Raw genomic sequence first — 25,658 nt, forward strand, 5'->3', positions numbered from 1 at the left:
TTTGCTTGCCTCCCCTATTCCTCCCCCCTCCCCTGAATTTCTTTCCCCCTACCTGCTTTATTTAACCTTGTGCCTATGCTCCACTCAATCTCCCTCCCCGTCGCCCTTTAACATTATCCCTTTACCCTTCTACACGCCTTGAACAAATGGATGTAACTCGTAAGTGACGTACCTTCTGTAATAATGTGTAATTTGTAACCTATGCTACCCTACCAGCCTAACTCCCTATTATTGCCCCCTTTAGTATGCCCTTGTCCAAAGCACTCCTACTCCCCTTGTTGGGGATGGATCCAGCATTTTTGCCCTGGAGTCTCAGAGACCCTTCTGGGAGAGTCCACAGTGACAAGGGAGTCCCACATAGTGGAGGTCTACGATTGATCCCCTTACAACTGGCAACCGTCTCCTACCCTGCCGGAGGTCGGACACTGTGTTCACGCTGGGTTTTCTACCCCCTCACTCCTTCATTCTTCTAAGTGTGCCCATGACCAAAGCACTCCTCTCCCCTGTTTGGGAGGGATCCAGCATCTATGCCCTGGAGTCTCAGCAACCCCGCTGAGAGAGTCCACGTTGACAAGGGAAATTACACAAAATGGAAGACTGGGAGTGATCCATTTACCGCGGGGAGCCGTCTCCCACCCAGCCGCACATCAGACACAGTTACTTCCTCGTCTCTTCGCTGTGTCTCCTACCCCCCCACCCCTTCCCTCCTTCATTCTTGGCTTGCCTCCCCCATTCCTTTCCTCTCTCCCCTGAATCTCTCTCCCCCATACTTGCTCTGTTTTTCCTTGTGACAATTCTCAGCTTAATCTCCCTCCCCGTTGCCCTTTTACATTACCCCCTTACCCTTTACATGCCCTGAACCAACGGATGTAACTTGTAATTGACGTACCCTCTGTAACAATGTGTAACTTATAACCTATGTATCTCTCCTTATGTTAAGCGCTCTGATACCTCTGGGTCTAGCCAGCGCTATATAAAACTCAAGTAAAAACTTGTTTTTTAAAATGTCGATATACCATCTAGGCAATAATGTATGGGCTCTGCTAACAAAGCCCATAGATCTTCAATTATATAATACTTCTTCTTACCCAGGAGAGGTTGGTTAGGCTTTATTGTCCTTTTTCCACTGTCTTTAAATGATGAAATCTCCCTGTATGATATATGGCCTAGCTGCACTGCTAACTGTATTAGTTTTATGCATTTTCCTGCTGGTTGTGGCTCGTATACTGCATTTTAGAGCACGATAGTTCAAATAAACATTTTTAACTATATTTGTCTTTCAGTCAGTTCTTATTGTGGACAGGTGCAAGAGTATGAGCGCAAAAAAAGTATGTTTTGTTACCACGATTCCTGAGAGATCCAGGAGTGTTGTGTTCTCAGGTGTCTAATCATTTTCTTCTTTGTGAGTGTGTAGGAGAGCGTATGAGACACTAGAGCTAGTCGGTCCTGGTTGCTTGGGCACCAAGGTGGTGGGAAGGCTTAGCCCCTACACACCGAAGTCCCATATTCCTGTACATAGTTCTGTGTATGTGCAGAATCCCTGCAACAACCGGTCTGCTGCTCTTGAGGTCCCACTAAATCCGAAAGACACAACAACACAGATGGTGGTTCTTCAACTCCCTCGAGGCCTGCACTGTCTTCTCAGCAAGTTTTTAGCCAGTATTCCTCGTCGGAACCGCTGGAACAGAACCTCTATGAACTGCGTTGACTAGTCATTGTCAAGGCTTGTTGACTCTGTCCTCTAGAGATCTTCGGGCTACAAGAGCTCCAGCCTCCAGCATCTCTTCCTGCCAAGATCTTCGTCCTCACCGCATCCTCTGCGCAGTGGGCCTGCAGCTCTGATGAGCTGCTCGAAGGTCCTCTAGTGACTCCTGTGCCTATGGCCTGTGGGTCCTCTTGATGGTCTTCTTTGGCTTCAGTGGGCTCCCTTACTTGTTCCTGGCCTGCTCTAACTCTCCTGCACTTGGTGAGTCCCTTTGACCTTGCTGGTCCTGACTCTGCACCAAGTTTGTTTACCAAGCCTGTTGCTGCGTCCAAGGCTTGTTGGTACTTCCGCTGGACACCGACCCCCTGGTTCTCGACTTACGACGTGGGATGGCTCGTGGTCTTCCACAGCATTGCCTGGTCCTCACAGCTGCACCAACAAGATCACCGTCAACTCTCCTCATCTTCTGTTATTGGTGGTCATTGGTCTTCTGTGCCTCCTGGTCATGCCCAAGTGGCATAGGCTCTGTCCCTTCTTCTTGAAGGTACTTCTCTTCAAGAATCCATTCTTGGGTTCCACCGGACTCTTTCACCTTCTTCGCCAGTGGCATCTTCACTGAAGTCCTCCATTGTGGTCTACGGAGGTTTTCGACGTCACTTCGCACCTATGCACCCGACTTTCCTGGTGTAAGAATCATCATTCCTGAGGTATCCACAAATGGGGTTACTTTCCAACCTTCCCTCTTCCACAGGGTTTCTCCAGGGTCCACCGTGAAGGGTCCTTCTTAAAAACTGCAACAGCGATTTTCCCATTGACTTTCATTGAATACGCTGCTGTGTTTCCACTCTGCATACAGCCTCCGCGGGGTTCCTGGGTTCTTACCTTAGGTCGTTCCTTGTGTCCTCCTCTCTTCTGAGTCTTCTGGTCCAAGTCTCTTCTTCGGTCGCTTTTCAAATTCTATTTCTTTAGCATATGGTTTGGTCTCCCCCTGGAGACCACTGTGTATTTGTGCTTACTTACCTGTTTCCTTTTGGAATATTGTGTGTATTGTGTTGATATCTACGGGTAGGCAATATACCAATGTGTTAGTGAGTGTGTATTTTAAATATAACTATTTTTATAACTACACTGTGTGATTCTTTTTTGTTTAACCTACAAGATTAGTTCTGGTAAAACAAGCTGCTTAACACTCCTTCTCGATTAAGCCTGAAGGCTGCTCTCCACAGCAACCACTTAGAGAGCTTTCTAAGGTTGTCTAAGACAACTAAAATCACCATTAACGTTGTCTGAATTAGTGCATGGTGCTTTACTTAAATACGTGTGCACCATATACTAAGCGAGCCTCCTTCACTGTCACCCTAGAGGAAATAGTGGCGGTGGCGCAGAGCAAGACCAGCAATAAGGTGCCTAGCGCTAACGGTTAGATTGTGAATTTTATAAAACTTGTATCCCTCTAAAAGCCCAGCATCTGCTAATGCTATTTGAAGAGGCTTGTGAGAAGAAGATACTTCCTCCCTCTTTGACAGAAGTCATTGTTCTTATGCTTCTTGAGCGAGGCAAGGCATCTGATGGATACAATCCCTACAGGCCACTGTCGTTCATCAACACTGATCCAAAATATTAGCCAAAATTCTTGCAAACAGTCTTACTCCACAGATTGCCAATGTTGTTCTGCCTGATCAGTCTGGGTTTGTACCCACTAGATCCACATCATATAATATGCGCACGATTTTTGCTCTGACACTTCAGCTGAAGGCAGATCTAATAGCGATGGCGGTATTATTAGATGCAACCAAGGTATTTGACCCCTTGAAGTGCGTCTTACTTTTCACTACACTCTACACAATGAGAATGCCCTCACATTTCACACATTTTATAATCTTACTTTACGCATGCTAATGGATTGATAGCTCATGTAATAGGAATAAAGCCAAGCACCAGACAAGGGTGATCGCCGTCTACTTTATTTGCTTTAAGTGTCGAGCTCAGTGGTGTAAAGACGCCTCAGGAAGGCCCCCCTACAAGAAATGGTGAGGGGCCCCTCGCATTACCCTTACCTCCGAGCTACAAAGCAGAGGCGGGCCCCCTTTATTTATGGAAGACTGCGGGTCCCCGCCACCCTGGGGGCTGCAAGAGTATCCATTACGACCCTGATGGAGCCACTCGCTTGCAAACTGAGATGACACTATTCACAGTATGCTTTGAACTTCATGGACAGGAAATTATTAAAACCACTATATACTGAGGATATGATTCTATATGTTTGTGATCCTAAGGAAAATCTTCCACCAGTTATGCGCGAACATATAAAATGTGACAGCATCTGCAGTCTACATTTTGATGAGGTAAATCTCATTTTTCCTATCACTACTGGCCATACACAGGGGCGTACACCCATGCGGGTAGAGGGGCTTCAGGACATTGCGCACTGTAGTGAACATTTGGAAATCTATGCAGAGTTGCTTTCCCCTGGGTCACGCCACAGAAATATACGAGCTGCATTACATACTTACCTGCTTTGCCTGGGGCGCCCTGAGCACACTACTATCAAACTGGTCACTTCCACCTGTGGGCGGGGGGGGTGGTGGTGGAGGTGGTGTATTAGCCTATCATGATAGTAGTTCAGTTGTGCCTGGTTTGTGTACCTTGTAATAATCATCACTCTTTTGTGATATCTAATGCAATTCCATAAACTTAAGATATGATTCTGCAGTAATTGGTGTTTTCGCCATAACACTGTATGTGACTGTTTTCTGCAAGGTATTCACTTTGTCTACTGTGCTGATGTGTGCACGTATTATTAACGTTTTTATAAATTCATTTAAAGCAAGAGAGATAATATGTACATTATTTTGCTTTTGAAGATCAGATAAAAGCATTATAAAAATGCATATGCACATTTTAACATTTTTTTCTCAATAAAATCTTTTAATTGCAGGTAAAATCAGTGATAAACCTCCTGTTTGCTGCCTTCACCGGGGATGTATCTGCCCTCAGGAGGTAATTAAAAAGCATAAGCCTTGCTATGTGACAACTTTGCTTCCATATGTGTAGTGGTGCAGATAGATGCCATATTGTGTTGTATTACAGCATTTATATAGAGCTTACTATCCCTGGGTGGGGTACACCATGTAGGGTGGGTGGTTGGAATGTTGTTTTTGTATTGAAGATATGTGGGAAGTGTTTCCATGTTGTGGGCGAGGACCACTGAAGTGCGGTTATCATGTTATGGGATGCGGCAAGTTGGATGATAAGGTGTAAGATACAGGTGTGCAGTTTGATGGTTTTCAGTATGCTTTAAACAGCTCTGCAGGTCCCTTTATGGTATTTCATATGATGTGGGGCCATATGTATCAAGCCTTTTTCCTGTTTGCAAACGAGCAGATTCTCAGAATCTGCCCATTGGCGAATTAGAAAAAGCCTTTTGGGATGTATCATTCCAAAAGGCCGTCGCAAAATAGAGAATTGCAAAATTTACAATTCTCCATTTTGTGAATGCAATTAAGGAATTGCAAATTGCGATTCCTCAAATGCAATTCTGGTGGCACCAGAAATGTGCTATTTGGCCTTAAAAATTGCAAATTACCACCAAGTTCAAGTTAGTGGAAATTTGCGATTTTCTTCAAAAAAGCACTTTTTACAGTTTTTAAAGTGCCGTATGTGTGCAAAATGTGCACACATGCATATTTCAGGGATGCAACAGGGTGCCCTTTTGGCACCCTTGCAACCTTGAAATTGCATTCTCAATTTGCGTTTCTCTAATTGGTAATCGCAAATTGAAAATGTCTTCCCATTCATTCCTATGGGCCTCCTAACCCATAGGAATAAATGGGAAGGTATTCCTTAATTGTGAATCTCAATTTGCGATTCGCAAATAAGGAATATGTAGGATTCTCATAATTTTTTGCAAATCCTACATACATTGCATTTTGCGATTTTCTAATTGCGATTCGCTAAAAATCGCAATTTGAGAAGCGCAAAACTCCTTTTTGATACATATGGCCCATACTCTGCTTAGCTGGTTACTGCACTTGTAGTTCAATCTGAAATTTTGTGTGGTTCTCAGTGGTCCTGAGTGGAGAGATCTGTAGGGATGGTCATTTTTATTATAATCCCATATCTGAGTGTCTATGTGAGATTTAAAGAAATGATCAAATTGTATAGATTTTTGAGACCTGCAGTAAATGAAGTATATTAAAGTTCTCCAAATTGTCCAGTAAGGTGTGACAGATCTCAACAGCTATTCCATGCCTGTTCATCTGGTGATGTTTGATTATTGGCAGTACAGTGCTGGTGATTTACAACCCTCATAGCAGATATGTATTATGGGAATTTAATAGGTATAAGTTACAGTTTGTTTCTGGCCGCTGCGTATTATGGTTTCAGTATTATTGTAGACCATTACAGTTATATATGGAAAAAAATTATTCTATATAATGCTACGGCGAACCATAGGTCAGGCATTATTTTTGCTTACATGCATAATGAAAGCAGTTTGCTGTTTGAGTTGTTTGCAATTTGTCGGGTTGTGAGCTAATGGTTGTGTTCGAGAGTCAGACTGTTTTCTGGACTCTCTTGCCTGGATGAAGGTGGTGCAGTTATCTAAGACCTAGACAAGTTTTCAACTGTATTCGGAATTGTCTGTGCTTCTAAGGGGTGCTTCCAATGATCAGATTTGTTTCTGTTTGTTTGTTTTAAAGTATTTGGGGGGAAATGTAATTTACAAGTGTATTTAATTCCTGAAAAATTAACAATCGATGTACATCAATTATATATAAATATGTGTTGATCGAGTGACTTTGTAAAAGATTTACTGTGAACAAGTTTTATTGTTGCTTAACCCCTTGCGTGCTCGTGACCTCAGGTGGGCTGTGCTGGTGACGGAACGGTTCCTTCAAGGCCCGCTCGCCGGGGCTGCGACGGAACCGATCCGTCACAAGCACAGCCCACCCGAGGCTCGTGATGGAGCCGTTCCGTCACGAGCACGGGAACGCCGCGTTTTCTGTGTAAATACTTTCTACAGTGCTTAATGTTTCAAATGCTGCCTATATCGGCTGTCTCGCGGATTACTCTATTACAGGTTCTTAATTACCTGTGTTGCCCTGCTCTGCTTATAATTCGCAATAAACCATCCATCATTCAATTTCTAATATATTGTGAAAAAAGTTAGTTACTTGTGCCCAAACATATATCTGCTACTACCATGTTTTGCACATGGTCTTAAATTCACAATATGTTTCGCTTATAGCAGAACAAGATTGTTATTGAAGAGAATTCTGGGAATGTTTTTTAAATAATGCACATTTGGAAATATTTCTTGTTCAAAACCTAAACCACTGTTATTTACCAAAAGAATTGTGAGGCACACCAAGAGACAAATCCCAGAATTGATGACCATTAAGTAGTAATTCCACTCAACTTTTTATTAGTAACACTCTAGGCTATGTTTTATCCTGATATGTAGGCAGAATTAATTGATATATGTCACTACATGGGTACAATATTTTTCGTTAATTGAGGCTGTATGTACAGTGGATTGGATCACAATGTATTTGCTATTTTTGGACGCTGCTGCGATGCAACCTCCTCTTTTTAGGTTTCGCCTAACAGCGAGCTTGTGCTGTTGCTGCGAGGGGTATTGTATTCAGTAATGGGCTCGGAGCCTGCCCATTAGTTACCATTTGCTGGCTTGATTAGCATTCTTTTTAACTATCTCATAATTGACCACCATATGCCTGATGTCATTTCTTTATGTTTCACCGAAGCATGGACCAAGTAATTATTGATTTAGTTTTATTAGTGTCCTTTCGCTGTTTTTCCACTGCTCGTGCTGTGGTGCAGGGTACCTTTTTATTTGTTAATTTTTCTAACCATCATTTCCACTTTCATGCTACACCTTTGGGTTGCTTTTAACTTACACCTTACAGGTTTATTTGCTGTTGTCTTAATTTGTTTCAGAATTGTTTGCTTCCTTTTACAGCACCAAATATATGACACAGACTATTGAAGCAGTTTGTGGGACTGTTTTACCGTTCTGCGCTTCCTTTTATAGCACCAAACAAATTGCATGGAATATTAAAGCAGTCTGTGTGACTGCATGTGGTTGAAGGCTGCACCTCCTCTCTGCACATACAAAGTATGTGTCTCTTTAAAGCATACACGGCTGAAACGGGATTCCACAGACTTCCCAGACGAGCAGTCAAGTCACATGCTTCAAGCAACCCTGCCACTAAGCAACATACATTTTTGGACACTTCTCTGCCTTTTCAAACACAAAGACTGTGTCTTTTTAAAGTGCCTCAATTTTGGGTAGCGCTGCATCTACCACACTCCAATTCAGTTTATTCAATGCCAATTTACCCCACTCCATCCCTCTTCACTCCACCCCACTGTACCCCACCCCACTCCACCCACTCCACTCCAATCTACCCCATCCCACTCCACCCACCCCACTCCAATCTACACCACTTCACTACAATATACCCCCACCCACCTCACCCCAATAACCCCCTCTCCACTCTACCCCATCAACCCCACTCCACTCCAGTGTGCGCCAGTCCACTCTAGTCTACCACACTCCTCCCGAATCTACTCCACTCCAATCTACCCCACCTCCGTCTACCCCACTTCTCTCCACCTCACTCCATTGCATCCTACCCTATCTATCGCAACTAACTCCAATCTACCCCACTCTACTTCAGTCAATACCACTTCAATCAACCCCAATCTATCCCACTCTAATACACTGTACCACAGTCCACTCTACCCCATCCCACTTCACTTATGTTTGGCCTTGCTGAACAACAGCCATACCGGTGTACAACATGGATAAAGCACATTGCCAAAGCCAATAGGTCTTGTGACACCTATTGGATTTACATGTGCTTGTTTTGCTCTTTGTACTAATTCATCAATGCTTAAAACGGCCATTTGATAGGATTCGCAGACATTCTACTTCAAGTACTGCATTGAAGCAGTATTCTCTCTGTAAAACCTACGAAACTTACTGCAATGCGAGGCAAAATAGACCTCATTCACTACCTTTTTATTCAGAAAAGGCAAGGATTGCAGACTTCCACATGATGGGATGAGGCTACTGAAAACAACATTTTAAAACGATGCGAGGTTCATCTTGGAGAGCATGTTGCTGTCCACTAGACCCCTGTGTGCTCCCTAAGATGCCTGCATCCCAGTCTATTAGCAGTGGCATAAAGAAAAATGATTCCCCAAGCAATATGTTATGCAGGGCCTCCAAGATTAACATATCTCAATGTTATCCTTAGATTTTGGAATATATGGGGGCCCCTTGAGGGGTCGGTCCACCTTGGGATTATGGCTTGGCGGAGCGCGCAAAGTTTCTCTCTGCGGAATTCTAACGGGCGGGGATATATGCAGCTCACACTTCAATTTAGTGCTGTAGCACAAGCAGCGCTGAAAATCGTGCGAACTGCACGTTGCATTACACAAGAGCGCGCAGCTATTTGAGTTGATTTTGCTGCCTCTCGAGTAGGAAATCTACACGAGCGGCAGCAAATCTACTCAAAATGGCAGCCATCTGACCACAAAAGCCAGCAAGTCTTCACGTTAGAAAATCGCGCTAATGACGCCAGATTTTGTTTGTGTTCGACATCTTGCATATTCTGGAACGGCATGGGAGAAAAATTCTGCCACCCGGCGATTGGCTGAATTTGGTCAGAACTCTATGTTAAAAAGTAACGCGGAGCGATTAACTTAAAACCAGTTCCGCGGGTGGAAACAAAATATTCTTCACCCCTACTTGCGATGCAGGGGTCTGCGTAATACCCCTATCCAGTAGTACATCACAAGAGCTTCTAGCTTTTGGATATAAGTATCCCATGAATGGCTTGCAAACTTAGTAGCAGTTGCAAACCCGTTGCTATGCTTGTGAGCCACAAGGAAGGGGTATGTCCCATTCATGCCACCTATTCCTTTGGGTCACACGTAGTTCGAATTTGAGCATTTGGAATCAGAAATGCATTTAGTAATCCCATAAATGGTTTGCAAACTCAATACCAGTTGCAAACCATCTACCCCCTGGCTCTCTCCAAACTTAAAAATAGAACAGAGGAAGGTTAGAGCTCTCGAGCGGATGTGGCACCGTAACTATATAGATTCAGACCGTGACAACTATAAAGCCGCCCGCCGCCTTTATCATGGGATGATTAAAGCAGCCAAAAGAGAATACTACACAGAAGCTATCATTAAAAGCAACAATAAGCAGAAAGACATTTTTAAACGCGTGAACACTTTCATTAACCCCAAATCCATGCAAAGGGACATTCCCCCCTCCCAAAGTCTATGTGACACCATAGCAGACTTCTTTGAGACAAAAATTCAAACGCTTATCAAAGTTTTCCCCCAACCTCAAACCCAAGAGGAGAACCTGATAAACAGTGTCAACACAAAGATGAACACTCTGCCCTCCTTTTTTCCTGTTAGCCAAGAGGAATCCCAGACTGAGATCCTAAAGCTCAAATCAGGATCTCCCTTTGACCCCTGCCCTCCATCTATCCTAAATACATTGATAGAGATCGTAAATCCATTTATCAATAATATCATTAACTCATCACTTAACCTAGGCTCAGTCCCTGAGGAATGGACGCTCGCAGCAGTAAAACCCCTGCAAATAAAGCCACTACCTGATCCTGCAATCCTCACAAACTCCGCCCCATTTCCCTCCTCCCTACCTTTTGTAAACTAACTGAAAAGGCAGTTAACAAACAGCTCACTGCTTTTTTGGAGGTCAATAACATCTAGCACCCAAATCAAGCAGGCTTTAGAGCTCAGCACTCAACCGAATCAGCTTTAATATTCACATCTGAAACTCTCCGAGCTGCATTAGACCAGGGTAAGAAAGCAGTCCTTGTTCTGCTGGACCTGTCCGCGGCTTTTGATACAGTGTCACATACCATCCTGATAAACCGTCTAGCCGCGGCAGGGATCGCCAGAAATGTGCTGAACTGGCTTAAAAGCTTTCTAGCAAATAGACGACAAGTGATCATCTTAGGTCAATATAGGTCAGAAGAAAAACTACTAGGATCAGGAGTGCCCCAGGGCTCCTGTTTGAGCCCCACGCTCTTTAATATATACATGGCCCCATTAATTGCCCTCATATCATCTTATGGCATAGATACTATATCTTATGCTGATGATACACAGCTTATTCTGGTCATGGAGAACAATACCGGTGAAGCTGAAATGAAACTCAAGAACTGCCTTAAAGCTACGTTCAAATGGATGGACATGAACCACCTTAAGTGTAACTCAGGTAAAACTGAGATTTTACCTTTTGGTAAAGGAAACCAATTCAATCCCGAATCCTGGTTGCCAGAGGATGCCATGCCCTCCTCATCCCCCCAATACCGCCCTCTCAGTCTGAAACCTAGGGATCAAATTCGACCCCACCCTTAGTTTCAAACAGCAAGAAGTGGCTGTAGCAGGGACCTGCTTTGGCATTATAAAAGGGCTTAGAAAATTCTTTGATTTGATTCCCCTCTCAGCAAGGAAAATGGTTGCAGTAGCCCTAATAACCTCCCGTATAGACTACCACAACAGCCTTTATGCAGGGACCAACAGAGAAATTTGCCACAAACTACAAATGGTGCAGCACGCCGCAGCCAGACTGGTGTTAGGATGGAAAAGGAGAACATCAGCCACAGCAGCACTGAACATCCTGCATTGGCTGCCTATTCACAAACGGGTGCTCTTTAAAATTCTCCTGATCACCTACAGAGCCTTTAATGGGAAAGGACCTAGCTACATACAGAGTATGTTCAAACACTACACCCCCTCACAATGTCTCAGATCCCAAACTACCAAACTCCTCACCATTCCCAAGTTTAGACTCAAAACAAGAAGAGGGAAAGCCCTGGCAGTTCTTGGCTCCAAAGCTTGGAACACGCTTCCACCACACCTCCGCTTAATCCCCACTGAATCCATCTTTAGAAAGACCCTCAAAACTTGGATCTATACTCTATCCGAAATACAAAGAATATCCCTAATCTAAACTGTACCAATCCACCAGACCCCCAGTTTCAGGCTTCAGGTTCCTTTTCTAAAAGCGCAAAGATGCTCCCTGGAGTGTAGCCTGCGCTATATATAAGAAACGTATTACATTACATTACATTACATTGAAATCCTTGTGTCCCAGAAGGAGGTTGGTGCACCTCATGCATGCCACCTATTCTTTATAAGTCACATGGTGTAACAATATGGACATCGCGAATCACATAGCCATTTCTTAATGTCACGTGAGTACATTAAGACTTTGGTTTTTGCAATCACAAAACCTTCAAATTGGCACACTGCAGGCTTTGCAAGCGCAAAAACCTTTCGTATATCAGGCCTTAAGTGTTTGGAGCTTTGGGAAGGATAGTGGAAATCTAATGTAATTTTAATGGAGCAACAGAATATCCAACCCCTTCCGTGTACCGCTGGTCAGGGTAACTGCTCTCCCCTCACGCAGCTCTGTCCTTAAGGCACTGGCCCCAGTGCCTTTTGGTCTCCAGGTAGGTGTTCAAGGCCCTAATCCACCCACTGGCCCCTGCCTGCGCCTCATCCCTGGTGGTCGAGTGGAAGACCCTGCTCTTCTCCTGGTCCGCTCTGTCAGCCTCTTTCTGTTGCTGTCTATTCTGCCTTTTCTCTGCTTGTTTTTCTGTCTTAGCCTCTGTCTTTGCCTTTTTGCCGATTTCTCTGTTTGCCTCTCTTTTTTCCTTTTGCCGGCTTCCTGCCGATGCTGCTCCTGTGGCCCCTCCTCCCCAGCATGTTCCTGCTCCCTCCTCCCAGCTGCTCTATATCCCACAACTCCTAAATATTGCCACCCGCTGTGTGGACGGGCATGCCTTCGGAGCACCTTTGGCCCGCCCGTCTGGGCCCATCCACAACCCGTCCGCGACTCAATCGTGACCAGCTCCAGGGACCCTGGTTCCCTGACCCTCTCCGCTACAACTCCAGCACTCTCCATGCACTCAACTCTGGATGCACCAACAACTGTCAACTCTCGACGCTGAGCAATTCCCTAGGCCCGTTCTCCTGCCGACACTGTCGCCGCACCTTCACCCACCTCCGGACCCAGACAACTACTGCCAAACCATCGGACTCCAGCGCACTCAAATCCCCAAGCTGCTTCCTCCTCAACGTACTCTCCCTGCACAGAAACTCAGTAGAAGTTTGGGACCCTCTTGTCAGACGTCACCTTCCTCACAGACACTTGTACCAACTCCAGCTCCGCTCCTGTTCGAAATTCCTAACTTTGCCTACTGGCATGGGGGGCGGGCTGGATGACATGGGAGGGGGCATCAAGAAGTGTTCCAAAACAAGATGTTGTTGCCAAAAGGAGTACCTCCGTTTTCTCCTAATTTAGCTTCAGGCAGTGACTGCTCATCCAGCTGACTACTGATCTCATGCCGTTGTTTAAACGATGTGCCAACTCTTTCACATTACTTGCGATCAACACCACGATCTGTATGTCGTCTGCGTAAGAGATGGTTGAGAGGCCAAAGGTCCAGATCTGCTTAGCTAGGGAGCCGTGTAATTGTGGAAAAATTTTGGATTTAATGATGACCCTTGCGGGACACGGCAGAGCGAGGAGAAAGATTTGGAGGTAAACTTTCCAACTGAGGTCGATTGTTCTCTGTCAGTAAGAAATTAACAAGGGAGGTCGTAGGCTAATCTGCTGATCCCAATCCCCAAAAGGCGCTACTTCAAGACTAAGTGACTCACAGTGTCGAAGGCGGCAGATAGGTCCAAAAGGACCGACGCAACCTTTCCTCCGTTGTCCACGATGTGTTGTATCTCTACCGATGCTGATTCAGTACTATCGCCTTTCCTAAAGTCAAACTGTGCTCCATCCAAAATCTCGTATTGATCTAAATACTCAGCGAGAGCAATATTCAAATTCCTCTCGAGGATTTTTGCTGTCCTAGGGAGATGCAAGATGAAACAATAGTTTTTTTTCCGCACCTGTATCAAGGGAAGATATTTTTAGCTTTAGCAACACCCATAAGCTTAAATAAGTGACGGGAGAGGATTAATCTTTTTTTTAACATTGTCACATTAACTAATTTGCATCACAGTCACTAGAAATTGTGCAGGTGATGCTGCTGAGACTTGAATGGGGTTCCCAAGCTTCAAAGGCCAAAGCTCTGCACATAATAAAACACATAGCAATGCAGGTCTCCTTATCTGTGGATCAGTGGCCTTTGAAGCTGGGGAACCCGTAAAAGTCTAGCATCAGCATTGGAAGCACATTTTCTTATCTCAAAGAAAACGGAATGTGACAGTGTGTGTGTATAACAGGCAAGCAGTTCCACAAATGTAATAACCAGTGCCTGAGCTAAGAATAAACAAACACTCACATGCAGGGTCCCCTTCAGTCACATGTTAAATGCTTAAACTCAGGCAAATTCATTTTTATTTTATTTTTTAAAAACAGACAGGATATGGCAGAGTTGCAGTTGCAAACACTGGTGAAAGGGAACAGATTTCAGAGCCAGCAACAAAAGATGCACTCTGTAGAGTGCCTCAACAAAAAAGGACTCCCAAAAGTGTGAGCAGCAGAAGGACACAAGTACTTGGGCCATGCTCCAAGGGAGAGCCACGTGCAAGTAGAGGGATGCTGACTGCAGAGCTGACCAGCTGGAAGTAAGCAATGGAGAGTGACTTTAAAGCCCACTAATTGTAAATAATGGGAGGGCTTCAAGCCCACTAACAGTAATCAAAATGTCTCGAAGAGACAACACATTCACTGTCTAATTGAGACCTTACAAACAGGAGCACAACTTACCTGCGGTCTGGTGATGCACTCGAGGAAACAATAATAGGATGTGAGGTGTCCCAAGCTTTTGTACTGACAGGATGTATGCTGGGGGCCATATTGTGGAGGGTTGGGAAAGATATTCTTTAAACTTGGTAATTTATCTGGTGAGAGAAGCTAATGCTCAATATGTAAGGCTGTGGCGGGGAAGAATGTAATGTTTTAAATACACAAAGTGATACAGATGTACTAAGATCCGTCCACAGAAACACCTCGCTAAAATCTCCCTCGTCGCAACGCACAAATGGGCAAAATTTGCTCTGCATTGTATTTACATCGGATTGTACACCTTAACGTCGTTGGTCACACAAACGCAAACATCTCTTGCGTGCATGAACATTACCGTTGCACAAGAAAGCTGACCGCGGATGCCGTTCTTGTGTTTAGGATTGAAAGCACACTCGTGTGTAATTCTCTTTGCGCAGATGGCTTCCCAAGAAAAATCACGTAATCTTTGTAATTTTTGAAAAAGAATGACACTTTTTGCGTGGAAATATCGCGTTTCCTTTTGCCATGTGTTTGCACCTGATTTCGTTTGGTGCTAGCATTCTAGGCCTGATCGAAGTCCGAACTTGGTAGATGTTGATCGCATTGGTATTATCACATTTTCCTGGCCTGCTAATAGAACCATCTGCATTCCTACCTGCACACCATGTTGACGACAGTAGCAAATCTTTCTATTCAGCCTTTTTTCTGCAGTGCTTAGTGCCCTTTGTGACAGAAATATTTCACTGATCTCGATTAAGATGAATTGTCATCTGTGGATGCTGATGCAACTTTCGTGCACCACATCAAGTTTTAAAAATCATCCAATTAATGTCAAGACTGACTTCTATGACAGATGTGTGTGGTGTTAAGAGGCCGTCTTCAACGCTAGCATGGGCTCGAATAGTAGGCGCTCCTCGAAGAGTTTACAACTACGTTTTGCTGATGGTATAGAGCCTAAGATTGCTCTTAACAGAAAACGGACTTCAGGCTACGAACCCTACTCTTGGCATGTTGTAATAGGTAATAGCAAGAAACATTAAGTGGAAGTTGGCATATTGTTACTCTATTCATTTTCTGGAATTGAACCAATGACCATGTGATCAGACAGAGAATCCTGGAGGGAAGGTGTTAGTTCTCTTAGCCCCCAGCTCCTGCTTTTCTGTCTTAGCTTAGCTAAAACAAGCTATAACAAAATACACTGTGCCATAATTATAGCCTAAATTTTGCTTCCACAGAACAGCCTACCAATTCTACATCTATGCCAAAAGTGGAACGTTTTACTGCTTACCCTTTGATGTCTACGTTGAAAGTTTGGTCTTAAGGACACCTACCAGCTACCTAATTAGATGGAGTTTTAGATTGTTTCAGGGTGATAATTGGGGAACGTTGGTGGTAAGGGTATGTTGATGGCGAGGAGAATAGTTCAATACAGCATATGACCCTGTGGAAGATACCAGACTGCATAACCACAATTACAGGTTAGTAATATTTTCTAACTTAAGCTTGAATAATTCGACTTGCTCAAATTTCCTCAAATCAGATGCAAATATTGTCATGTAAATTACTTTCTCAGGTTTGCCTTGTCTTCAATGGACATGGAGCAGAGAGATTATGACTCCCGTACTGCACTGCACGTAGCTTCAGCAGAAGGTAAATGTGATTTTCTCTGTTACTGCTTTATTTTAAAGTCCTAGGCAAAATACTTGATATGAATATCATATTGCATTAGGATTAATTATACTTTATAGAGCTATACTCTCCAAATTCAAATTAATTTTACAGACTTGCATAACAGATGGTTGCAAGACACGGGTAGACACTTAACAGAAAGTAATTGGCACTCAGTTCTACAGCACACACACAGTGACTCCAGGAATGGTCGTTTTAATTACAGTAATTTATTTTCTAACATAGAAACATACCTTACCCATCAGAGATTTGACAAAATGTACTCTCAGTGCCTTCAAAATAGACTTGATGAGATATTCCAGAGGCTCGTTTCTACCATTGGAACATTCCATGTAGCCATAAACAGCCAAAAATTAGTATAAACAAATTAATTCTTCCCTTAGACCTGGGGGTTGAAAAACCCAGATCTGATATTTACTATGTGGCTCCTAACATTATAAATCTGGCCAGATTTATGAATGCAAGTCATTATGATAATAATTTCTTAGATAAAGACTTAGGAGAAAAAAAGTACACTTAAGGTTTGTTTAAAAATAACGAAGCACAATTATAAATTAGTTTGATACAGACCATTTAAGAGATTGATTACACATTATAACTAGTTATGTAGAGGACTACAAATTCCTTATGTGCATGCAGAAACACCTATAAATATTGTTTGTAACAATCTTGTATCTGATAGAGACTACTAGCCGCCGATTCCTTAACGTAGAACTATCCGCAGGCGTGAGACTGGATCCGGAAAACTTTTTTGCCACAGAATCCCTGCCACTGGGGGGACGGCACCACGTGACTTTGCCCTGACGTCATCGGCGCCCGTGACGTCAGCATGGATACCCCGATGCTCCTACGTCAGTTTTTTCTCTTTTTCGCGTGCAACGCAGATCCAGATTGTGCCCTGGCCTGTTTTCAGACCTTCTCTTCTTTTTCAATCTACGCATTAGTTGAACATTGTGCGAATGCCTTCAGGCTTCAAGACGTGTACCTCCTGTGCACGTCCCATGTCGTTGACGGACCCTCACCCGATTTGCATGTGGTGCCTAGGTGAGCACCACGACTCGGACAGCTGTGACGACTGCCAGCTCCTTAAGCCTAAATTGCGGTGGGAGCGCTGGATGAAGTTGCTGTCGGCACGCTTGTCCAGGTCATCTCAGCACCTGTCACCTACCTTGGAGACGAGAAGCCGCTGGTTTATTCTGCGACATAGTCTCTCAACACGGCCCCAGGGGCGCGGCTCACCGCTGGTAGGTCCTTCAGTTTGTCACCGAGGCCCTGTCCTCCTTCCGCGGTGGGCTCCGGCTCCCCCAGGGACATGCGCCCCCGCCCATCGCCTTCCTACCCGCCGTTTCCCAGCACGGAGGCGACTATGCCCAAATGACATCCTACGCTGCGGCTCTGCAGGCTTCTTTGGCCCTTCCTCCACCTCCTGAGACGTCTGTGGAGCCCTTGTCTCGCGCGGGGCCTTCCGCTGAGTCGCTGGTGGCATGGCCCCGGCGCCGAAGATTTCGGCTTTAGGTAGAAGGAGGGTGGTGTCGTTGAGGGGTAGTCCTTCGGGGCTCGCCTCTTCGGCGCCTGGCATCCCTGCTTCGCCTCAATCTCTACGGGGCTCCTTGTGGCGTCGCAGGAGATCGCCGGGACTCCGGGCTTGCCCCTGAGCCCCCCTTGGTCCCCTGAGCAGGTGGCTGCCTCACCAGAGGTCGAGCCAGCGCCGTTTCGGCGCCGGAAGCCATCCTCCCTGGCTCCGGTAGAGTCTCGCATGGAGGCCGGGACCTCAGGCTCTTTCTCTAGTCCCTCTAGGTCCTCGACGCGGCGCCTGCCCTGTCTGAGGCTGAGCCGGCGCCTTTTCAGCGCCGCTCCTTCTCCGTCCCGGCGTCGACCCTGCCCCATTCTCCCAGAGAGCACGTGGTGGCAGAAGTCGACTCGGCGCCACAAATGCCCACTCCACCGACGGTCGACCTTGATCAGGTGCCTGTGGCGGACTCCACGGAGCCGCGCCGGTGTTGGGTTCTTGATTCGTCTCCTGAGGACCCTTCTTCTCCAGAGGTCTGTCATCTGTTGGTGTGTTCCTCCCCGGAGACTGGGCGCCGTATTGTTGCCTTTTCATCAGCATCTTCCAGGGAGGGCTCCTTTCGCACACTGTTCCAGTATTGTCACCGTTTTTGTTTGTGATGGCTCGGCGTTGTGGCGCGGAAAAGTTATCTAAAGAAAACTGACGTAGGCGCGCCGGGGTGAGACTTATGTATCCCCGCTGATGTCAAGGACGCGGACGACCCCCCGGCACGCAGGGATGTTGTGGCAAAAAAGTTTTCCGGATCCAGCCTGGGAACAATTCTACGTTAAGGAATCTACGGCTAGTATCGTCTCTACCAGATACATCGTTACCGAAGGTAAGTAACTCGGAAATTAGTCACTGTGGCTTTTATGGTATGGGCAGAGTTGGTAAGTGGTTTTTGTATGACTGCCTTGTTATATGCTATCAGAGTTACTGTAAAGTAGGAACGCAGACAGGCTTCGCTAGATTCTCTTATATTCAGATCATTGATATTCAAATTAATGAAATAGAAAACTCTTAGATACTTGTGGAAACCTTCTCTGCAGAAAAATGAAAATACAAAGGAATTTGGCAATGTGTTAATATCTGTCTACTATAAACAACAATCGAGATCAAGTGCTTACTAACACCAAATAGGTTCCTGTAAGAATTTTCAAATGTGGAAGGAGGCATCTAGAGAGGAGAAAAGTAAAAAAAAAATGCACTTATTTGCTCAATGACTCCTCCATTACATCCCGAGCTTTTGCATAAGCAAAACTAGAACGTTCTGGTTAAATACCAGTGTGCAAGGGAAAATGTCATCCCCTAAAACTACAGCGTTCAAACTTTGTTGGGACTGTCACAAGCAAATATTTGTGACAAATCCCCACCAGATTTTTCTTTGGTTCTTGGGGTCAGACCACTACTCCAAGACCTGTAGTGGCTGCGCTTTGGTGAATTCATGGCCAGCCAGGACAGTGAGGCAAAGCTGTATGTTGCCAAGCACTGGAACCTGTTGAGGTCAAATGGAAGGTACTATTCCCACTCCTGAAGTTGTTCCCGTGGCATATCTATGCCACGGTCGAAGTCTTCTGGTAAGTCCAAAAAAGAAGCATAGGAAGTCCAAGCAGACTCATCCCCATCACACCACTCTCAAACTCTTGAGAAGGCACGTGAGTGTATGCATTTCTCTCCTACAAAGCTGATTCCGGCTCTCGTCCTGTGGCACCCCAACATTCCGGGTCCTATGGCAACATAGCAGCAAATCCACAAGTGTCATGAAACTATTGCTGCATCTTTTTGGGATGCAGCTGGCTCCACCAAATGGAGCCCCTCGACCTGTTACAGGGCCTGGAGTGGTTTCAGTACTGACATCAGTATTGGCTCAACAACCCACTCTAGAAACTGGAGCATCAACGCTGTCAATACCTGATGACTAAGTGCAACTGTTAGTGCTCTCTGTCTCCGAACGGACTCTGCTTTGACTTCCACTGATCTCACTGAGGTGCAGCCTTCCAGCAACTGATCACACCCTGATAATCTGACCTTGCCTCAAGAAAGGGCTTAGATTAGCCATATTCTTTTTGGCACAGACTCTGATAATAACCATTATGATGAAGGAGGTGAATTTGCTTAGCCATATACGGAGGTCAACTGGTATGATAAGCTACAAGAAACCAGTGGACTGGATAATTTTCCAGATACTAATCTGGCCTCTCTCCACCTGGGCCAGCTTATGAATAAAGTTCCTCCTTGGCACTTGTAATGGGAAGGGTGGCTGAGATATCTGATAGAGACTTCTAGCCACAGATTCCTTACCTTAGAATTATCCCCAGCCGTCAGATTGGATTTGGAAATTTTTCTAGAGCAGTACCATTGCGTGCCATAAGATGGCGGCATTAGACTCCACGTGGCATTATCCGTGCTAGAAGTGAGATGCGCTGTGCCTATATAGGTGTCAACCCTGCACACTGGCATCAGTTCTTTTTTTTTTTAAGCCAGTCAACGCAGATCCAAAGAGATATACCACCAGTCATTAGAATTTCCGTAAAAGGTGTTTGAGATGTTTCTTCTGGGGTTGCAGTGATGTCAACTAGGAAAGTTGGCTTCAAGCCCTGCGGTGCCTGTCAACGACAGATGTTTGTGACCGACCCGCATCTTGTTTGCCTCTTGTACCTTGAGTGCAAACGCGACACAAAGTCCTGCATCAACATTCGCGCCATGTGCCCCAAGGCCTTGAGAGATTGGTCCCTCAAGCAATGATTTTGTTCCCGATCAAGAGGAAGATCCCGGGATTGGTTGTGGAGTCATTGATCTTTGTCGCAGTCAAAGTTGTCAGGGCGTTCAGGTAAATCCCACAAGAAGAAAAAGAGTAAGAAATTGAAGAGGTCTTTGACTTCACCCCGTCTGTTGATGCCTTCCGATGAGAAAAGAGAGCATCGCTATTCATGGCCTGGCTCTGCTTTTGAGCCTGCGCTTGGGCTGGCTCCTTGCCTCTCTGAGTTTCTGGGAGCTGGAGTTAACCCTGCACAATTCTGTGAATTTTATGAGGCCATACACTTCATATTTGGGTGGCCCGTTTCCACTGGCGTGCCTGTAGGCCCCGCAGGTTCGGGAGGGGCACCTTCTAGTTTTCTGCCGGCTCGTCTACCCCTGCGCCAGTCTGACCCAGTGGATCCAAGGATGGATCCAGACCAGCGCCAGTCATACCACTTTGCCCATCCCCGATTCTGTTCTCGATATCGATGCTCCACGCCACTGATTGGAGTCTTGTCATCCAGACCAGACCCTAAGTCCGAGAGGTCACCACCCCGGTAGACTGCAAAATATTTTAGGCAACAATGGCCTCACTGAGAGATAGGAGTGTTTTATTGCTGATTGAAATTTATAATAAAGGAGCTTCCTCCATCGAGAATTATTCCGGTGGGTTCTATCTTTCCACCAATTTGAAGAGAACCAATTGTGGCTGATAGATATCGCTTTTCCTGAAGAAGGTGGTTGTCAAATTCTAGTACCCACTGAAAAGGCGCCATTGCTTGACATGATTTATTACCCCCAGGTCCCTTATGTCCTCGGCCCATTCATAACTAATGGAGATTACTATCTCCTGACAGAAAATAAAAACAAGAGGAATGCTGGGATATACCTACTGCCCCTCCCCCCGGGAGTATAAAGGTAGGACCTACCCAGCAGACCTCCTGTTCTTTTTTTCTGTCTTCGACAGAAATGGCTGATGGATGCTGTTGGTGTGGGGGGACTGCACCTGCTCCTGCTGGGCTTGAGTGGCGTTCGGTCCTCCTGTGGCTCCTCCTGTCCGGCTGCCTGGCTTCTCGGGCAGGGGTGAGGTTCCTGTTGTGTCTCCCCCCCGGCCTGCCGGGCTTGCTGGGGGGGATTGACTTCTCCACGGCCGCTGTTCCGGTTTACCGGCCCTTTGCGGCTGGTGCGCCGCCTCCCGGTTCCTTCCGGGTCGCTGGGAGCGTCTCCCCGAGCCTGGCCGGGTGGGAGACGCGCTGCGCGGACTTTCGGTTCCCGGATCCGGCTGTGGGTGTGTGGGGGCCTTGATGGTGCTACTCGGGCCCCCGCTCCGGGTGAGTCCCGCTTTTGCAGTGTTTTGTACGTTTTATGCCTCTGTCCGCTGTTTGTTGCGGGGCATTGGTTTCCTGGAGCGTGTGCTTTGCATGCCTCGGATGTCTACGTGGTGAGGCGGCCCCTGGTGCCGAGGTCTGTTCCGGGACCTGGGTTAGATTCCCCGCCTCGGCAGGTATTGGGCTCGGTATCCCCACGGAACTGTAATCCTCCTGTGCCAGGGTTTGTGGGTTTGTGTTCCTTCGGAGGTGTGTCCCATTTTCTGCTTTTTCTTCCGGGGCCAGGTAAGGGTGCTGGTGGGGTTCAGGGCGGTTTCTATGGATGACTCCTGTACCCGGATACCGAGAGCCTATTCTGTGGGCTCGGCCCTGGACACTGCTCCGTGATTCACTCCCCCACGCCCTACACTCGGGATACTGTGTGCAGTGTTTGGTGTGACTGTGCGAGGCTGCCGCTGTGGCCTGGGTGCGTACTGCTCGATCTCCGGCTGCTGTGCCCTGCCTTCCCCCGGAGGGTGCTAGGGTGCTGGTTTCCTGTTCCTGTGATGTTACAGGTGGTGACTGTGCTTGGGGCGTTCCTTCTGATGCTGCCGTCTTGTTGCTGGTGTCACGTGTTCGGTCCTCGGCATTGGGCTCCTCCTCCTGTGTTTGTGTGTTGCATGTGGGCTCCTGTGGCACGTTCGGTTGCAGTTCTTACGCTGGGCCTTGCCGGACCGGGGTTGGGTGTTCGTGCCTCGCCTGGTTCTGCTGTTGTTTTTCGTTGTCCGTTGCACTGTTTTTGTTGTGCTTGGACTTGGGGTTCTGCTCTTGCTAGGGGGTCTGTTCCTTTGCATGCCCCCTCTTGGCTGCTGGACCTGTTCCCGGGGCTGCGTATGTGTGTGGGACTTTACATGCTGCCCTGCGCCCCCTCTGGTCGCCTCCTCTTGGTGGGTCTCGGTTGGGGGTGTGCGAGGGGGTTTGTTTGGCCTCTGCTGTTTGCTGGTTGCTTTTCAGCTAGACCGCTGCTCTGCCCCTCTCTCTCTTGGGCCCGGGTCTGGGGGGGGGGAGGGGGTGTGCTGCCTGCCTCTGTGGTGGGGCTGCTCTGTCCCTGTGACTCTACCTGTCGTGCCCTTTCGACTTGAGCGGACGCCTTGGCGGTGGGTGGTCCTGGTTCTTGTCTCGGCGGGGGCGCTGTTCCTCCGGTATTTCTGGGCGGCTCTCGCCTCTCGCGGTTTCTTCCGCCTTGGCAGGGTTCCTCGGTGTTTGGGGTGGTTGTGTTCTGTCGGCTGCCCCTCCCGTCTTGGTGCTGTCGCCCTTGGTTACTGCCTCCTGTCGGGTGGCTCTGTGGACCTCTTCCCTTCGGGGTTTGCGGTTTCTTCCCTTTTGGGGGTTTCCTGCTGCTGCTGTTTCGGGGTCCGCGCTGCCTTCGGCTGACCCTGGTTCTCCGGTGGTGTTCGTTCCGTGGGTTTGTTCCCTTGGTTCTCTTCTTCGCGGGTTCCCCTGCTCTTGGCGCTCTGGGGGTGTTTGCCCTTTCTGTTTCTGGCTGGGGTTCCGGTCGCCTCTGTGGTGGCTGGTTCTTTTTCCTGCTCCTGCCTTTGCTTGCTCGTGGGTTCCCTGTGTGGTTGGGGTTTCCCTGCCTGCTGGTTTGAGCCTTGCCCTCTGGATGCCGGTGTCTCTTCTTTGCGGCGGTCTGTTTGGGTTGCCTTCTGCTCCGGCTCTCTGCCCCGTCTGGTGCTGGGTCGTTGTTCCTGCTTCTTGGGCCGCTGCACGGTGGGTCCTGTGGGCTCCCCTCGTTCAGGTTGGCCTGCCGTCCTGTGCTTCCTCGGTGGTCTTGCCTCCTCTGCTGGCTGGCTGTTGTGGCCTCTGCCCTGCTTGGGGTTCCTGCCCTTCCGGGTTCCTGGTCCTGTCCCTCCTTTGCCTTGGCTGCGCCTGGTTCCTCTCGTGGGTGCCGTTGGTTCTTTGGGGTGCTCTCTCCCCTCTGCCTCTGCTTGGGTTGCTTTTTGGCTGCCTTGGGTGCGGCGGTTCTGCTCCTCCCGGCCTGCTCCTGTTGTCGGGCGTGGTGCCTTGTGGGGGCCTGCTTGGTCCTTCTGGTGCTGTGGCCTTCCCTTTCCTGGCTGTTTCCTGGTATCCCCTCCTGTATCGGCTGTATTGGCTGCCTGGGGTCTCCTGGCGGCTGCGGGGTCCTGTCCTGCCTCCTTGTCTCGGGGTTGGTGTGTGGTCCCCGCGCTCCACTGTCTGCTCGGTCGCTTGGTCTGGCCTGGTGGTTTTTCTGCCTGGCCGCCTGGGGCGGTGGGGTGCGATTGGCTTCTTCCTGTGGGTTTCTCCACTGCCTCTTCTGGTTTTGGTGGTGGTGCGGGGTGGCCGTTGTTGTTGCCTCTCCTGGGCCTGTGGATTCTCTATCGCACTGGATGTCTGCTGGGTCTGCCTCCCGGCCTGCCGGGCTTGCTGGGTGGCATGGCTTCCTCCTGGCCGGTGTTCCGGGTTCTCGGCCCTTTGGGGCGGGGGCACCGTCTCCCCGTTTCTTCGGGGTCGCTCTGCGCGTCTCCCCGTTGCTTGGCCGTGTGGGGGGCGCGCTGCGCTGGTTGCTGTGGCCTGCGTTTGCTTCTGCTTGGCTTTCGGCCGTGGCTTTCTGTGGTGGCCTGTTGCCTTGGGCTTCCTCCCTGTTGGCTCCTGTTCTGGGCCGGTCTGCCTTCTGTTTGTGCGTCCTGCTCTGGGTTGCCTGGTTGTGCTCTTTCTGCGGTCCTGGCCTGCAGGGTGGAGTGTCTTCTGGGAGTTTCATGGGTGGCTTGGCGCTTCTTTGCGGGTGCCCTGTTTGCCTGTGGGGTGTCTGGTCCCTGCGTCGTGGGGTTCCGGTTGCTTTTGGTTGTGGTGTGTTCCGGTCTGGTTCTTGTTTCTGGCCGTCCCACTGTTGCCTTCTTGTTTGCCCTTCTTGCCTCTTCTGGGGTTCGTTGGGGCTTCGGCGGGGCTGTTGGCTCTCGGGCCTGTGCTCTGTTGGGGTCTTGCCCTCTTTGTCCTTCCCTTGTTTTGGGTTGGTTCTGCGGGTTGCTTTGGCTTCGGCTTGTGCGCCCTGCCTGTGTCCCTGGTTGCGGCTTTCGCCGTGCGGGGTTCGTCCCCTGTGCTGGCCCTGTCTTGGGTCTTGCCGGGCTGTGGGTTGTGGTTTGCTTGTGCTTTCCTCCCTGGCTGCGGTTGCTTCTGTGAGGTCCTCTGGGGTGGTTTTGCCTCTGTCTCTCTGGCCTCTGGGTTTCTGCCCCGGCCCTTTGCTTGGGCTGTTTGGGGTCTTTGTGCCTGGCCTTTTTTTTGGTTTGGCTTGGCTTGGCTGTGGTTGTTGTGTCCTTCGTGGTTCCCTTGCTGTTGTCTTGGGTCCTCCGGGTCCTTGGCCCGTCCGGTTGCTCTCCTGCTTTGGTGTTCAGGTTTGCCTTCTTCGGGCTGTTGTTTCCTGCTCCCGTTTCCTCCGCTTTGGCTGGATTTCTGTTTTGGGGTTCCTGGGGTTCCTTCGGTTCCCTTTCCTCTTTTTCCGGGTCTCTTGTCCCGGTTGGTTACCCTTGTTGGTTGTTCCTGCTCGGGTTTCCTGGAGGTGCGGGTTCCCTTTGCCTTGTGTCCTCGTCTTGCGGGACCTGGTGGCTGGGCTTCCTCGGGTTTGCTCTTCGTTCCCTGGTGTCTGGGGTTTCTCTCTTTCCCTGGCCTTGGGCTCGGTCTTGCCTTTCGGGTCGGGTTCTGGTGGGCTTCCGCTGTTTTTCTTGGTTGGGCCTTTGGTTCCTCTAGTCCGCTTGTCTCCTGCCGGTTCTGGCGTGGATTGTCTTCTCCTGCCCGTTTCTGGCTTTTTGGCCTGGTGGTTCGTGGCCTTTC

The 25,658-nt window shown here is 47.9% G+C and overlaps 1 protein-coding gene across 1 annotated transcript in view; it reads left to right on the top strand.

Annotated features, from left to right (window-relative positions):
* Positions 1-25,658, top strand: part of GLS (glutaminase) — an 811,930-nt gene that overhangs the window by 706,154 nt on the left and 80,118 nt on the right. Inside the window, exons 15-16 of the mRNA XM_086955380.1 lie at positions 4,644-4,705; positions 16,102-16,178. Coding sequence (XP_086811506.1) covers positions 4,644-4,705; positions 16,102-16,178 — 139 coding nt within the window. The remainder of the gene's footprint in view (positions 1-4,643; positions 4,706-16,101; positions 16,179-25,658) is intronic.

This window comes from Lissotriton vulgaris, chromosome 2_1, assembly GCF_964263255.1.
Source record: "Lissotriton vulgaris chromosome 2_1, aLisVul1.2, whole genome shotgun sequence".
Classification (NCBI taxonomy): Eukaryota; Metazoa; Chordata; class Amphibia; order Caudata; family Salamandridae; genus Lissotriton; species Lissotriton vulgaris.